This window comes from Lathyrus oleraceus, chromosome 2 (genome assembly GCF_024323335.1).
Source record: "Lathyrus oleraceus cultivar Zhongwan6 chromosome 2, CAAS_Psat_ZW6_1.0, whole genome shotgun sequence".
NCBI classification, from domain to species: domain Eukaryota; kingdom Viridiplantae; phylum Streptophyta; class Magnoliopsida; order Fabales; family Fabaceae; genus Lathyrus; species Lathyrus oleraceus.
Window position 1 is genome coordinate 338,181,811 of NC_066580.1, and position 17,030 is coordinate 338,198,840.

The 17,030-nt window shown below is 37.0% G+C and overlaps 1 protein-coding gene across 8 annotated transcripts in view; it reads right to left on the reverse strand.

Annotated features, from left to right (window-relative positions):
- Positions 1-10,702, reverse strand: part of LOC127119397 (DNA polymerase lambda) — a 30,846-nt gene extending 20,144 nt beyond the window's left edge. Inside the window, exons 1-8 of one of the 8 annotated variants that reach the window (XM_051049627.1) lie at positions 10,411-10,702; positions 9,993-10,172; positions 9,844-9,897; positions 9,467-9,555; positions 9,139-9,262; positions 8,694-8,774; positions 7,798-7,865; positions 7,465-7,549 (exon numbers count right to left, since the gene is read on the reverse strand). In XM_051049627.1, coding sequence (XP_050905584.1) covers positions 7,465-7,549; positions 7,798-7,865; positions 8,694-8,774; positions 9,139-9,262; positions 9,467-9,555; positions 9,844-9,888 — 492 coding nt within the window. In that variant the 5' untranslated portion in view covers positions 9,889-9,897; positions 9,993-10,172; positions 10,411-10,702. The remainder of the gene's footprint in view (positions 1-7,464; positions 7,550-7,797; positions 7,866-8,693; positions 8,775-9,138; positions 9,263-9,466; positions 9,556-9,843; positions 9,898-9,992; positions 10,173-10,410) is intronic. The other 7 variants (XM_051049629.1, XM_051049633.1, XM_051049628.1 and 4 more) reach the window with 7 other exon arrangements.
- Positions 10,703-17,030: the final 6,328 nt, after the last annotated feature.

Consider the following 17,030-nt stretch of genomic DNA (forward strand, 5'->3'; position numbering starts at 1 on the left):
AGTTTCCTCCTCTCCGTTGGTGTCGATAAACGTCGAGTTTTTCCCGATCATCCATTGATGATTTGGTTGTGTTCACTCTCCCTAGAAGAGTTCCTCCTCTCCGTTGGTGTCGATAAACGTCGAGTTTTTCCCAATTATCCGCTGATAATTTGGTTGTGTTCTCACTCTCCCCAGAGAAGTTTCCTCCTCTCCGTTGGTGTCGATAAACGTCGAGTTTTTCCGATGCGTCCGTTGGCGTATAGTTGATATCTTTCCCCACAGGGTCGTCCCCAGAAGTTTTCTCCTCTCCGTTGGTGTCGATAAACGTCGAGTTTTTCCTAGTCGTCCTATGACGTCTAGTTGCTTATTCCCCGCATATCATTTGGTAATACCAGATGAATCCCCTCAGATTTTCCTCCTCTCCGTTGGTGTCGATAAACGTCGAGTTTTTCCTAGTCATCCTGTGATGTCTAGTCGTACCCATCCCCAAGTGGATTTACCTCCCCGTTGGTTTCGATAAACGTTGTGTTTTTCTCATTCGTCCGCAAACGTTTGATTGTATGCCCTATTCCCATTCATTCATTAATGTCTGGTTGATTTCCCAGCCAGAATTCCCAGTAGACGTCCTATTCGGTTTCCGGTTGTGGTGCCTTTCCCTCGTGAAGTGGCTTTCTCCTTCTCCCTTTCGTCCTATGACGTCTGGTCGAGTCTCCCTTTCATCCTATGATGTCTGGTTGAGTTTTCTCCTTCTCCGTTGGTGTCGATAAACGTCGAGCTTCTCCCTTTCGTCCTATGACGTCTGGTCGAGTCTCCCTTTCATCCTATGATGTCTGGTTGAGTTTTCTCCTTCTCCGTTGGTGTCGATAAACGTCGAGCTTCTCCCTTTCGTCCTATGACGTCTGGTCGAGTCTTCCCATTCATCCGATGATGTCTGGTTGAGTTTTCTCCTTCTCCGTTGGTCTTGGTAAACGTCGAGTTTTTCCTGGTCGTCCCAGCTGATTCACCTCTCCGTTGGTTTCGGTAAACGTTGAGTTTTTCCCGTTACGTCCGCTGACGTATGGTTGTATCCTTTCCTGGTTATCCCCAGTAGAGCTGATCTACCTCTCCGTTGGTCTTGGTAAACGCTGAGTTTTTCCCTATTCGTCCTATGACGTCTAGTTGTACCTGTCCCCATGTGGATTTACCTCTCCGTTGGTCTTGGTAAACGTTGAGTTTTTCCTAGTTGTCCGTTGGCATCTAGTTGAGACGATTTCTGATCCCATTCATCGTGTGTCGATGTCTGGATGTGGTTGTACCTCTGAAGAAAAAAAAACAGAAGAAAAATTCCCAGCAGTGTGCAAATTTCTACGGTTCTTGGTATTCAATCCCTGTTTACTCTGAAAGTCTGACAGCCGTTGCTCTCATCCATTCGGGTTCCCAGTTGATTGAATAGGGGCAGCTGTAGCACCTCAAATTTGCACCCTACCATTTGTACATTCATTTTCATCATTAGGTCATTAACATAACATAGTCAATTGCATAACATTGCATTGTTCTTTGCCCAAGTGCAAGCCCACTGACAAATTAGGTCAAACTGGTCAGAAGAATCAGTCAGTCAAGCAAGCAAGTGCTATTTTTATTGGAACAAAGCCCTAGGGTTGATTCATCAAGCTCATATGGTCCAAGGATCATTTTGAAGTGGTTTGGCCAAAGATTGGATGCTCAGAAGTCATCAGTCAAGCTGAATTTCAGCTGAAACCCTAGAAAGTCAATTGTGGTCAACTGTGCCTGATTTTATGGATTGGAAGGTGGGAGATGGTTTGAAAGGCCTCATTCATGTCCATATGAGTCTCATTTGACATATCAAAGACCAAGGTTGAAGATTTGGAGGTCAGACAAGAAGTTTCCAAAAATAGCAGGTGACCTGTAATTTCAGCTGCCCAAAATGGAAACTTTTTCTCCTCAAAATGATTTCATCATACAAGCTTCAAATGGAATTTTGTCCAACATGAAAGTTGTAGATCTTGTTCTCACCTTTCCAAAAAGTCCAAGAACTTGAAAATCCAATGTATGGTTGGAAAATTATGGCTCAGTGAATTTCAAAAAAAGGCCCGTAATCAGGAGGCCATAACTTCCACATGGATTGTCCAAATTGCAAGTTCTTTATATGCACAAACCCCATTTGATATGTACTTTCGTGGTGCATAATTGGATTTTTCCAAAAGTGCTCAATGCAAAAGGTCATTTTTGAAGTGAACTAATTAAAAGTTAGGGGCAAAATGGTCCAAAATGCAAAATATGAGGAATTTGGACATGAGACCAATTCTATCAGCTTCCAAATGATATTTGCAACTTGTTCAAAGTGAGAAAATACTGCTGCAATGTCTCTAACCATTCAAGGGCATAAGGGCCAAACCATGTACATAAGCATATTTGGATAATCTCATTTTTCACTAATCCATTTTTTGCTAATTGTAATTATAGTTGGATTAAGAGTTCCATATATAAACCTAATCTATAACAGAAATTGGAGGCTAATCACAATTCACAAATCACAGTTTGCATCTAACAGAAAAATCTCAAAGCAAATTTTCTCAAACTCTCTCATTTTGCTCCAATTCACACAACACCTTTTGGTTCATTCCACCAAGATTTCATCAATTTCTGTGTGCTTTCTCTACTGGTTTACAACTTGCAGGTATTGTTGAATTGCTGTTGAAGAAGATCGAAGCAAAACGGTGGCTGAATCAAGTTGTTGCGAAACCTGCTTTCTTCTATAACAGTCCACAAAATCTTGTTGATCCAGGCACCTCCGAGCTGCAAGAACGTAACTACAAGCATTCCTGAACAATATTCTCGATCTGTTTCGCATTGCTGAAGTTCAAATCCCGCGAACTCCATTGCTGTTAGCTCCAAGAAAGGTTGGATTTCGAAACCGTCGATTAGCGCAATTAGCTTAGGGATTCTGTAGTATGTTCATTGTAGAGCATGTAGAAACTTGTAGAATTGAAAATCGTTGTGGATTGGTTGAGTAATTCGTGATTTAAGATTCGTCGCCATTCTTTCTTTCGTTCGATTCGCACTGTATGTTAACTTCTGGACAAAATCACATGCATATTTGCGATCCTGAGTTCATACCGGTTCCAACGGTGTATAGAGTGTTCGTTTTCATTAACATTTGCTCAAACCCTACTCTGGGATGAAGAAGGTTCAAGAACGAGGAAGAACACAAGATTTCTGGAAAAATTGCTCTGTAGATCCTTCATCCGCGCCTTGCAATTTCAAAACGTGTTTACCGCTTGGAATGAGCGAATCCAGTGCCGCCATGTCATTAAAGCTGAACGCTGCGTTTTGGCCTGGGATTCCAGAATTACATTTTTGCCATTCGCCTAAATTAATTAATAAATTCATTCAAAAATCCAAAATAAATATTCCAATAAATATTTCAAAACTTCTAAAAATCATATATTACTCAATATTGATCCAAATAATTCAAGACTTTTTTTGTTAGTCTTCATTTTTCATCTACTTTTTTATAGAATCAAAAAATAAAATTGTGCTTGGTAGGATTTTTATTTGCCATAGAGATCTTTCCAATGTATGCAATATTCACATGTGTCACCATTTTAATCATAAAATCACCATGCTAGCTCCAAATGGATTGAAATTTTAGGTGTAGATTCTTGACTCTCTTCTGGAATTTTTGGCATATTATTTGCAATTTTTGGACTTCTGGTTTTTTAGATATGATTTATTGAACTTGAGTGTGATAATATGTGACACAACATGATATGCTGAATTCACCAATTATTTTTCCATGCTTCCCTGTGGCCTATGGCCTTGATTTTTTGCATGAGATACCTTTGAGATGTTAACTTTCAACATGAATTTTTGTAGATTTTAATAATCCATTTTCTAATTGATTAGGATTTTTGTCTACTGCTTATCATTTTTGGGGCCTTGTTTGTGTTACATTTGTATATATGCTGCCAAATCCTCATCCCTAACCCTATGAACATGAAATTTGGTGAGGTAGTTCTTAACATGTGTAGCTTCCATTTAGCTTTGGTCCCATCAATTTCCCATGTAATATCACTGTTTACCATTCGATTGAAGTTAGCATACATTTTGTGACCTCATTTGGTTGTGTTTTTGCATGCCTTGTCATGTTGAATTAATTCCCATAGTTCCACTAGTCCAAATGGCATGAAAATTGACATGTAGCTTGTTGAATGTCCTCTGTTTAGGATATAATTTTTGTGGAATTTAATGTTCTGTTTTGATATTTTTTTGAGTTTGATCTTGCTGGTTGCTCATATGTGATTTACACTTGCTTCCTTTGCCTTACATGATGCATAAAATGAAATAGGGGCATAGTTTGGGTTCGAGACCAATTGGAGTCCTTTCTTAATTGAATTATCTTGACTTTGATCATGATTTGCTTGCTGTTTTAATATTTTTTCCTCCCTTGGACCCTAGGCTTGGCCTAGTGGTCTAGTTACTTATGTTTGAGTTTGACTTTGACTTTTCAGGTTAAAAAGCTAGTGCCTTAAGGAGGTTGATGCATAATTGAGTTGAAATCATTTGACTAATTGTTTGTTTTGTAGGGCTTGGTCCACTTGATCTTTGTGCTATGCACATGTTGCACATTATTGTTTGATTGAACATTGGTTGATCCTTATGTTATTATTTTGTTGATGTTGGGATGCTGATTCTGTTTGACTTTTGCAGGTACCTTTAGTTGCTCAGTTCTCTTAAGAACTTGCATTGCTTTGCTTTATAGCAAGTGGCATTTGAGGTATGCACCTCTTGTTCTTCATGTAGTCTGGAGACCCGGCCCGTTATTTGGCCGGGCAAATTGTCTGAAGTCCTCCTTAAGAGGCATTGTGTGTGATTGTTTATTTTTCGTGCCAAGCAGGTGAAAGTCCTTTAAATAAGGCAATTGGTGGAAGTTAGGGATATGTAGCCTATCCCCCACTATTCTGTGAGTCTTCTCCTTGCTCCCATTACATGGTTGTAGCATTGAGATCGAAACCCAAGATCCTGTGCAGTGCACATTGTGTCAGTGTCTCTGAGTATAGAAGGGTTCCCCCATTCTGGACCCATGCTCATTTGTCAGAAGCTCTCCCTGACCAGGGATATGAGCTGTGAAGTCTTATCTTCACTCACCTTTTCATCAGCTTCACCTTAGCCCCTCAATGGCAAGGTTAAGAGCTAACCTGACCCCGATACAGAGGCTTGTTTGTTGAGGTTGATATGACCCTCGACTAAAGCCTAGCCTTGATGTTTGAGCCCCCTTGTTGGTGTGTTTATTTCATGCTGTATATGTTTGTGTGGTGTGATTGTATCCCCTAGGTTTGCTAGACTCCGCGTAGTCTCGTTTGCATGTCAATTAAGGTAGCACGGTTCCTTCGTATAGGACTTCCTTTCTTGCTTGAGCTCTCCTAAAACACAAACAAACATTATCCCCTCTTAAGGATACGTCAACTCCTTCTACTACAGGTGAGTAAGTCTCCAAAGGTCGAGCATCCGGTAGATTGCGTAGTGACGTTGTCCACTTAAAAAATACAAACCAACAGGAATAGTTTAGCCGAACTACGGCAACTCTGATTCTCATGTCCAGATGAGATACGTAGACACGAGATGCGATGTCTTGTCGAGTTTGACTAACAACTAACACTAATTCTTCTCTCTCGCCCTCGTTGCGATTGAGACCTTCCCTTTCTCTTGCCCTAGTTGCAATCGAGACCCTTCTTCTCCTTGTGTGTGTCAGGAGATGGATGTAAGCCCAGCGATTGGCATTCCACATCCTGTGTCTTGTTGTGTGCTTGGAAGCTGATGTAAGTCCATCGAGTGGCATTCGGGTTCCAGTGTGTGTGTGTTTTGGTTCGGATGCCGACGTAAGCCCAGTGATTGGCGGTCGGGCTCCATGTTTGCCGTTTTGATTGCGTTTTGGTTCGGATGCCGACGTAAGCCCAGTGATTGGCTGTCGGGCTCCAGGTTTGCCACCTGTTTGTGTGTTTTGTGTTGTTTGGCGTGCGTTAGCCGAACTACAGCGGCTCTGATTCTCGTTCCTGACGAGATATGTAGGCATAAGGTGCGATACCTTATCGAGCTCCCTTCTCTTAACCCCACCTGCGTTCCCTGTGTGAGTGTGAGCAGCGTTTTTAGCAACCATTTCCCTTCCTCTTGTGCGTGGATCCCGTCGAGTACGACGGATGCGTAGGGGTGCTAATACCTTCCCTTCGCATAACCGACTCCCGATCCCATTCTCTTTGGTCGCGAGACCATGTTCTTTCCAGGTTTACTCTGAGCGTTTCCTTTCCCTCTGTTGGGATAAATAACGCACGGTGGCGGCTCTGTTGTTCTTGTTTCCCGCCGGTTTTTCGCGTAATGCGACACTTATAGTCAAATATACAATGGAAAGTCTAGACATTTGGGTGTTAGACATAGTATGATTAGGGAATTAATCATGAATGGGGTGATATCTATTGAGTTTGTTCGGTCGCAACAAAACTTAGCCGACCACTTGACGAAGGGGTTAGCTAGAGACTTAGTGAAGAAGTCGGTAATTGGGATGGGATTAAAGTCCATTTAAATCTATTAGCTATGGTATACCCAATTCCCTTCTAATACAACATTAGAAGCAAAATTCAATGTGGAAAGATCACAGTTAGAGATTGGAGCAATTGTGTTTATCTTCCCAAGGTATGTGCTCAGACCTGCAAGTGATGGCTAGGTTGAATTATATCTTCTTAATGGTTCTTTTGGAAAATTGCAAATGCAGGTGCAAGATTAAAAGAATCACCTATGTGAGCATGAAGTTTTGCCGCTTCAAGAAGCTTGGACTTGGCTTCCTATATGCTTATTAATGGATAAGGACACATGGCTTGTAAAGTGTCAAGTATGAATAGTAGAGTATTGTAAGAAACATATGTGTACTATATCTTCAGACACTCAAATGGATTGACGGGTTCAATCGCTATGACACCCCGATTTTCGAGTATTTGGAATGTGTATTTGTACTAAGATGAAAGTTCAATCGCAAGACATTTTCATTTATGCATTTGTTTGATCGTTATACCTGTGTGTTATACCCTTGTATATATTATTGTATATACTGAGTAAATCAAGGATTACACTAAAATGGGGGGGATTTGTTGGTGATTTTAGTATCATCAATATAATTTTAGTAGTAATGTGATTTACTATAGGCCGATACAATTATGCGTTAAAGCTTGGAAACGAGTTAGGGGTAGTGCGGAGTGCACGCTCGTCGAGTCAACGTATAATTGAATGCGAATAATTGAAACGGGATTCCAACGTTCGAAATTTTCTTTTGAATTTCGAATCCTTTCCCAACCGACGTAACCGTTTCTAAACAGTTGCGTCTTTTCGGTTTCTGTTATTGATCTCCTATATAAGGAGTCATTTGGCCTCAATTTTAAAAGACATAACGAAACCAAACTTTCTCTCTACATTCCTGAACATTTCTTTTTGCCAGACCCGTTTGCCACCAGAGCCTTGAATAGCTGGAAACAACCCTGTATCATCAAGCCTAAATCCTTTAGATTCTGCTTGCAGCCTCAACCTGCACCCGAACACCCAAAAGGAGGAAAAGCAACATAACTCGCCAACTATTGATCTTAAAGAAATCAATGAAATAGATAAACACCCGATATTCCATCAAATTTCTAACAGAAAGTATGAATACGGAAGCATCCATTTTTTAAATAAGGAAGATGAAAATGCAATATTGGTAGCTTTTTTTGGAAAGATATCTATTTCTTTCAGCCACAATGACAATGGAAAGTTCAGTTCAAAAGGAAGCAAGCATACCTCCTATTTAATACATCATTTCCGGTCCAAGCTACAAGTCCGAAAGCATATATGTCTCTTGGGTATACCTGCCAATACATTAATCCATCACATGCACTTCTCAAATGTCCATAAATAATAAGTCTGGACTAAGCAACAAACTACAACGAAAAATATGAACAATAGAGTATCACATTTACATTTTACCACGGTATTCGATGATTAATTGGTAAGTATTTTGACAAAACGAGAGAAATTGAAAAACACTACAAAAGTATGAACTGAAGTATCATATAAAAAAGCATGCAACTACAACTCTACAACAATATTTACAATGCTATATATGTCAGAAGGAAAACGAAATAAGAAACTTTTTTGACTACCAGCAGCCTTCATCAGTCATTCTATGAAGAGACTGTTGGTGATTTTAGTATCATCAATGTAATTTTAGTAGTAATGTGATTTATTATAGGCCGATGCAATTATACGTTAAAGTTTGGAAACGAGTTAGGGGTAGTGCGAAGTGCACGTTCGTCGAGTCAACGTATAATTGAATGCGAATAATTGAAATGGGATTCCAACGTTCGAAATTTTCTTTTGAATTTCGAATCCTTTCCCAACCGACGTAACCGTTTCTAAACAGTTGCGTCTTTTCGGTTTCTGTTATTGATCTCCTATATAAGGAGTCATTTGGCCTCAATTTTAAAAGACATAACGAAACCAAACTTTCTCTCTACATTCCTGAACATTTCTTTTTGCCAGAAACAAATTGTTCTTCAAGAATTATCCCCACAAAGATTTCGTGAACCCAGACAAGAATAGGGTCGAAATACTTTGTTCGGAAAGTGTACGAACAAGATTCTTCGAAGTTATCCAGGATTATCATACCCAATTTTCTAACAGAGACCATATGTCACCTTTAAATCAATACGATGCCGCAACTCCCGTCCAGGATAAGTGCAAAAACCAAAGTATGTGTCAACACCAGAATCAGTGCCCTGTGTGCATGCATATATGGGAAGGTTACTGCAGAAACATCTACCAAAGTGACTTACACACAAAAATATCAGTATTGATTGGATTTGAATAATGCATGTTTTTAGCTATAATTAATCATTTAAAATCAAAGGAAGATAAAGCTATAGGATGATGGTTTATATTAGATTCATGGTGTATATTACAATTTTAATATTAAAATCAAATGATTACATGCTCCTGATTTTAATATTAGCAATTTTTAATATTTTACAACACTTATGCATGTTTCAAATCCATGTACATGCCTATTTAGGATAATACCAATTAATGACTCACAATGCTATCTATGTTTAACAGGAACGCATAGTCAGCCAAATAAAATACCATGGGTAGAGAAAAAGCAAAAGCCAACACTACCTCTTCACTGTGGGTACTGAAAATTAAATCCTCCCTCAGGAAATTCATATCCTTTAAACACTTTACAAACTTGGGCAAAAATCCTTTGTGACTGCAACACATGAACAAATCTAGTGAGCCTCTCAGCATGAGAAAAAATATTGCACAAGTAAAAGAGAAGTGTAGAATGATTGTTGATCACATTTTCAAAAACCACGATGAAAATGACATGTGTTGATTGAAATGCATACTTTCAGTTGAATACAGTATAACTGCATATTTCCCAGTGAATACACTATATAAAACCAAGCAATACCTTGTTCCATCAGGATGTGTTATAATGATATCAATGTCCCCACAAGTAGCTTTCCCACGTCGATATGATCCTCCACAAATAATGATAACCTAATTGAATCAGAAGCAGAGTAACCAGGTTTCAATGTAATGCTTCAATTCTAAATCAGGGGTCACCTGATAAAAATACTTTTAAAAAATTGGGGAAGAGAAAATTATTAACTATTCGTCCAGCCTAGTGGTTTGGCTGTAGGATATTTTATATGGAATCTCGGGTCAAAACATGTGTTGGCGACTAGGCCAATGGTCAAAAAAAAAATTATTAATTATTAAAATGGCACTAATGACCATTATTATTGTTCAAACTGCTATTTATGAAGAAAACTTTGAAGTGCTCACCCCAGGTAAAACATCCTCCCCAACTTTCTGCAAAATTTGTTCCATCTCTTGAACCTATCGAATCAAAAAGAGAACAATGATTTTAGGTAAAATAAAACAAGTTCCTTTTTTGGGAAATAATAGCAAATAAAAGGTACCACCGGACATACCTCATGGCGTGGAACCCGTTGCCTAATATCATCAAAGTATTTCAATCCTAACTTCTGTGCATTTGTAAGTGAATCATCATTCCTAAGATCGTCTAATGTACGGTGTCCTTTGTCATACAATTTCAGAGCTGTGGCTGGGCCTACACCCCAAACTTCTCCAAATAAAGATATTGTTTGCACCTACAGTTGAATTGAATCAAATAAGGCACAAGATTGCAATTAAAATGTCAAAAATATACCTTTTCCAAATAAAGATATTGTTTGCACCTATTTTATGGAATATATGTTATTTCCTATTATATATCAATCAACTAACCAATAAAAGATAAGAATAACAAAATGCCAATCAGTAGGACAGTAAGTTATAAAATTAAATAAATATGACCAAGAGTGTTTAAAAAGGCCAAGTACTAAATACCTTTTCATCAATTTCAAAGTGTTCCAATTTCGATAACTTCCCAGTAGTGATTATCTCCTGAATCTGAACACAGTAAAAACAATTTTTTGTCTATTACCTGACCCAAACAAGTTGCTCAATATGTACAAAGGAAAAGGCACAGATGTCTTATTGAGGATCAAATGCAGATGTTTGTATTAGCAATGAAGAGTCATTTGTCAACAATGAATAAAGTCAATTTTAAAAAGTTGATAAAAGAAGTTAGTAATAAGAAGCATAATTGAACATTGGAACCCAGCTTTCTAAAAATGGAAAGAATCATAGCTCACAGAAATTATCAGACTAGTATCTAAATTATAAACAACACGTGCACTTTTATTCTGCAATGAAAATGATAGGCACCCATGCACTAGAAAAATCCCTCCCTTATAAGCTAATTGTCAAGGGAGAAAAACCAAACCACTTAATTATTTCACTAAGCATTGCATACTACTTGGTACAGGGCCTAGGATCTCCATATTCATAACCAAGTCCCTATTAATATTGTAGCACTGCACCTAAGAGAAAACATCTCAGAGGCTTCACTTTACAATGCTTCATTCAGCCTTTTTCTGGCCAGTCGACTCCCTCGAATACCATTTTAGACAAACACCCAAGTACTAAGGGACCCTATACTACTCGAGGATCAGAATACCTAAGTCCTGACCAGACAACGAGGCTCATAGAATAGCTAAATGTTATTACTAGAGATAGATGACAATTTAGCTGAGGAGGATCTTAATTTAGCTGAGGAGGGAAGTGTTAGAAATTTTGGCTTGATGTCTTTCTCATTGCATTTGATACTATATATAATAGTGTCGGTAATTACAACTCATAATGACTAATCACAACTAATTACAACTCTTAATGACTAATTTTTTATTCTATGAATGTAAATTATTTACAATAAATGTGTTTGATTATTTCCTGATTAACATCCCCCCTCAAATTGATGCGGCGGGTCAAGGAGCATCAATTTGCTAACAAGAAACTGATGTCGTGGGCGTGGAACAACCTTGGTAAGAATATCTGCAACCTGCAACTGAGTACTGACGTGAGGAAGTGATATTATTCGATCATCGTAGGCGTCACGTATTGAATGACAATCAACTTCGATATGTTTGGTGCGTTCATGAAAAACAGGATTTGCAACAATTTGAATGGCACTTGTATTGTCAACATAAAGTAAAGTTGGCTCTGTTCGGGGAAATCCAAGTTCAGCCAAAAGACCACGAAGCCAAAGTATTTCTGAACAAGCAGCAGACATGGCACGATACTCTGATTCAGCAGAAGATTTAGAAACTCTTGCTTGCTTCTTACTTTTCTAAGAGATCAATGAAGAACCAAGAAACATGCACCAACCAGTAACAGATCGACGAGTATCAGGACACCCTGCCCAATCAACATCACTATAAGCACTCAACTGAAGAGAAATTCCAACGGAAAAGAATAATTCGCGGTGAGAGGTTCCCTTTAAGTAGCGAATTATACGACGAACCGCAGCCAAATGAAGATGGCGAGGAGAATGCATGAATTGACTTACTTGTTGAACAACAAAAGATATGTCGGGGCGAGTAATAGTCAAGTAGTTGAGGCGATTGTTAATTCATCCCCTTCGGTTCCCAAATTTGACCAAGAAGTTAGTCGAATGGACTTGACAAAAATGTTTGTAGCCATGAAACTTCCGTTTCAAAAGGTAGAGCATCCATATTTACATAGGTTCTTTTATGGCTTACAACCAAAATTTTAGTTCCCATCACGCAATACACTGGCACGTGATATTTTGAAGAATTGGGACGTGGAGAAAGCGAAAATGAAGACTATTTTGTCACAAAATTGTCACCGAGTTTGTATCACTACAGACACATGGACATTTACCCAAGAATCTAATTACATGTGTCTCACAGGGCATTACATTGATAACAATTGGAAGCTACAAAAAAATATTTTGAATTTTACTCAAGTCACGGACTACACAGGAGAGATTATGGCCAAAACAGTTAAGAAGTGCTTAAATGGTTGGGAACTAAATCGTGTGCTTAGTTGTCCATCTTCAAATGACGTTGGAATTCAACATCTCAAAAGATGGCTCCACTCTCAGAATGGCATAGTTTTAAATGGAGAATACCTTCATACACGTTGTTGTGCCACATATTAAACCTTATTGTAAAGGATGGTATGAAAGAAGTTGATGATTCTATTGTAAGAATTCGTACAGCGGTGAGGTATGTGAGGCGTACTCCTTCGAGGTTTCAAAGATTTAAGAAATGTATTGATCATGAAACAATTGGATATAAATGTTATGTTGGGAGAGATTGTGAGACTCGGTGGAACTCAACATATCTAATGTTAAAGGGTCCATTAAAACATAATAAGACCTTTACAGAGTTAGAATTCAGAGATCGAAATATTTTAATGAAATGAGTAAGGACAAAGGAGTGCCTAGACTGGAAGATTGGAAGCATGTTGAGTTAATCCTTCCATTTCTATAGATATTTCATGAAGCTACAGAGCGTATTTCAGGATCTTCTTATGTGACAAGAAACATGTATATGCTTGAGGTTTTTGGTGTTGGAAGAAGCATTCTGAACATGTGTAATTCGGAAGATCAAAAGGTAAGGTCAATGGCTATAAAGATGAAGGCAAAGTACAATAAATATTGGGGAAAATCTGACCACCTTAACATGTTGTTATTGATTGCAATGGTATTAGACCCTAGATATAAATTGAAGCTTGTGGTATGGATGACAGCTAGGATTTATGATACTAGTGATGCATAATATTTGAAAACCAAATTGGATTCATATTTGAAGTCTTTTTTGATGAATACTCTGGTAGGGCAGTGTCTCATCTAGGTAGTTCAGTTAATCTATCCGGTGGTTTTAATGCAGTTAACGATCCGTACCATTGTGCTGAATTCTACCAATCAGATGAGTGCAGCACATCAGAGACAGAATTACAGAAGTATATTCAAGAAGAAGTAGAAAATCATCCTCCAAATTTTGATGTGCTAGAGTGGTGGAAGGTGAATTCAAGCCGATATCAAATACTTGCAAGCATTGCAAGAGAGGTTTTAGCCATACCGATATCCAGTGTAGCCTCTGAATCAGCTTTTAGTACCGGAGGAAGGATCCTTTATGCATATCGTAGTTCTTTAACATCGGTTAGTATGGAAGCACTTATTTGTATTGAAGATTGGCTCAAAGGATTAGTTCCATCTTTTCTTAGTAGTGAGGATCTCGATAATATTGATCGAATTGAGGATGGTAAGATGTCAAAAGATATAAAAACTAGTGTCTTATTACTTTATTGTTACATGTTAAATTTTCATTCTTTCTTTTGTAGAACTATATTCTACGCCAGATACCGGAAGTTGCTCAACCTTTGTGTCTGTTGTTGATGATTTAGGGTAAGATATACTGACCATTAGTTTCCTAGTCTCCCCAATCAATTTTATTTCTATTACATATTTTCAGTAGCATTTACAATTGGTTGCTCTTAAATGTAAGATCAATACATGAAGGAGATGATTTGTTACTATAACTTACTCTTCCCATTGATAATTCTTGACTATGATCAATCAATTCAAATGTTTGTAGTGTGTATTTGCTCATTTTGAATTTTTCCAATACTCATTTTCCCACCTCTTAACTCTGTTGATTAAATTTTGTTTCATTGCGCAGAAAATCATGAGCGATGTGGGCTCGAATGGAGGCGGCAACGAGCACAGATCTTTCGTAGATGATTGTCACTTCACTATTTTCATGTTCAAAATGGAACCATTACTCTACCATTTGTCGCATCTTTCTTGTATATTGTTGATTTATTCACAAATACACATTCCATTAAACTTTTTCATTTCTTAATTGACAAACTTGCAATGCGATAATATTCCTCTTCACCAGTGTTAACTGAGATAATATTGCTTGCACTGTTTTATGCGTAGAAAAAAATTACATTCGGTATTGATTTGAATGGTCCTATAGTGAGGAGACACCAACAAGACATAGCTCATTTTCAATAGAAGAAAAACCATAGAATTTACTAACTGCTATTGACAAGCAAAGTTGATTATGGAATTGTTAACTGAACACAACTGTGACAATTGTCTTGTTCTGTTTCAAATTTTGTATGTAATTTTATAGGCCAATAATGTAGTAATGGTTGTAAACTTCTTGTGAAGAAATCATAGTTGTTGATTGTAATCCTAAAATAATGGAAGGTTAAAGAAAGTGATGGTCATTCATTGTAATCCTAAAGGAAATGTACAGAACTTTTATTTTTAAGTGTCAAAGAAAAATATTTTATAGTATTCCTTTCATTATATTCCACGGTTGTTGATTTTGATAACTACATATGTTATTGATGATTTTGATAACTATATGGATTAAAAGTGACTTAAGCAACATGTATGAGTTCAATGACAATTCTAATGAAGAAAAAATGATAAGGAACATTCACAATTGATTATGCAAAAATTTCTATTTAAATCAAAATATTTAAACCAATTTTTTTTTAAAACTGCTATATAAACCATTTTTTAAAAAAAAATCCAAATTTGAATTTAATTTTAAAATTCAATTTTAATATAATAACAAAAAAGAAACAGTTTTTTTAAATATACAAGAAAACCAGTTTGGAATTTGATGAAAAAATTAATCCAATTTTTTAAAAAAATTGGTTTTAAACTGGTTTAAAATTATGAACCGGTTCTGAATTGGTTTTAAACCGAATTGAATTGATTAAACAGATTAACCACTTTTTGCTAAAGTGGTTTTTAAAAACTGCATTGAACCACTAATATGGTTCGGTTTAATTCAATTCATGAACCACGAACATCCCTAGATGTAAGTGCACTACCTTTAATCTTATAATACATATAATATTACATAAAAAAAAAATTATAAATGTGATTTATATTAAGATAAATATTTTATACAAACTAATAGCCGAAACAAAACATTTTCTTTTCTTATTTTCAATCATATATATTTTATATTGAATGTATTCTCTTATTAATGCCTATAGAGTAATGAGTTTCTCATGATTGTAATCCAACCTAATAGAATGGAGATCCTAAGACATAGATTCAATGTGTAATAACAAGTTATGAGTAATATGTAAAGGAAGCATGAATCCTGAAGTGGTATGAGGATGAGATAATAGAAACTCTTAATGAGATCTATACTCTATATGAGGGAGTACCTACCTGTAGGAGTACTCTTGATAGATTCACCGGTGTGATTGTGAAACTTAGGTTGATTCCTATTGAATTTCGAGGAAGAATTCATAGAGCCTTCACTAAATTGATATAGGCATGCAGGGCCTTTGAAGCATGAGCTTATTAAATACACCTTAAGAAAAAAAATTGTGTACGAGTTTGATGTCTTATATAGAATTCAAGACAGTTGTGTCACTCTTATTGAATCAGAACCGTACTTACTATACAAAATTTCAAGTCGTAGACACCTCTATTTATGCAGATCTTTTAAAATATTTGATTATCTTCTAAATAATTTTTTAAATTCAAGTGGGGGGATTATTGAAACTTGTCAATATTCTAATATGGCAATGAACTTGAAAAAATTATACATTGTCAATGTGTATATGTGTGTTTTGAATAACCTACTTCGTTATATAAGGAATGCACATGTTTCATTTCAAAATACACCAAAAACGTCGTTTGAGTTTTTCCTCTCTCATTCTCTTTACTTTGCATATTCGAATTATCGAAGCGTCAACTTCTTCCTGTAATTCTGGCGTAGTCAGAATTCAGATGTTCTACTCCAAGTCATGACATCTGATCCAACATTGTAACTAACATAGCAAGACAGTTAACACATTAAACCCTGTACTAAAGCACGCTTTCACAGATGTCACGACATCTCCTTCTATGTCACCCTAGAATGAAGGAACCCCTAGTCCTGTGCATCAGGTATACAACCTCAGCAGAGATCAATCATCGTTCTCACTTCTGTTGTTTTCCTACACAGTTATCTGCACGATGTCTTAATATTAATCATCTGTTACATTATTCCAGTGTGCTTGCCTTTTACTTGTATTTCCTGAAATAAAGGTTGAATTCATTAATCTAATTACCACTTATTAGATTGCTAACAAATTGGCTATTTGTTAGGTTCATTAATTGTAGGATAGTAGTTGGTTTCCTGGATTTTAGCTCAGCTGTTTGATTCCTAAAGAATTGCCTGAGAAAAATACTGAAACAGAAAAACTAATCATCCTACACTTTAGCACATGCTGTCAGGAATGAATGTCACAACATTCAGTTTGACAGTCAGAACATATACATCATGTTGATTCTGTTATGTTCTTGAGAAACAGACTGTGCTAAATTTGCTGTACTGTAAAAGACCAACCAGTCTCTAGTTCAGTATCAGCCTACATGAACAACTGTCTAGACATCCAGTTTGACAGTTTCACAATGATCCTTTGGCCAGGTCTGTTTTCCACTTGAAAACCAGACTTAAATATATACTGAACTGAAGCATAAAAACCAACCTGCCTATTATTCAGTATATGCTGTCAATGATGAATGTCACGACATTCTGATTAACATACAACCAGAAGGCTATGTATCAGGT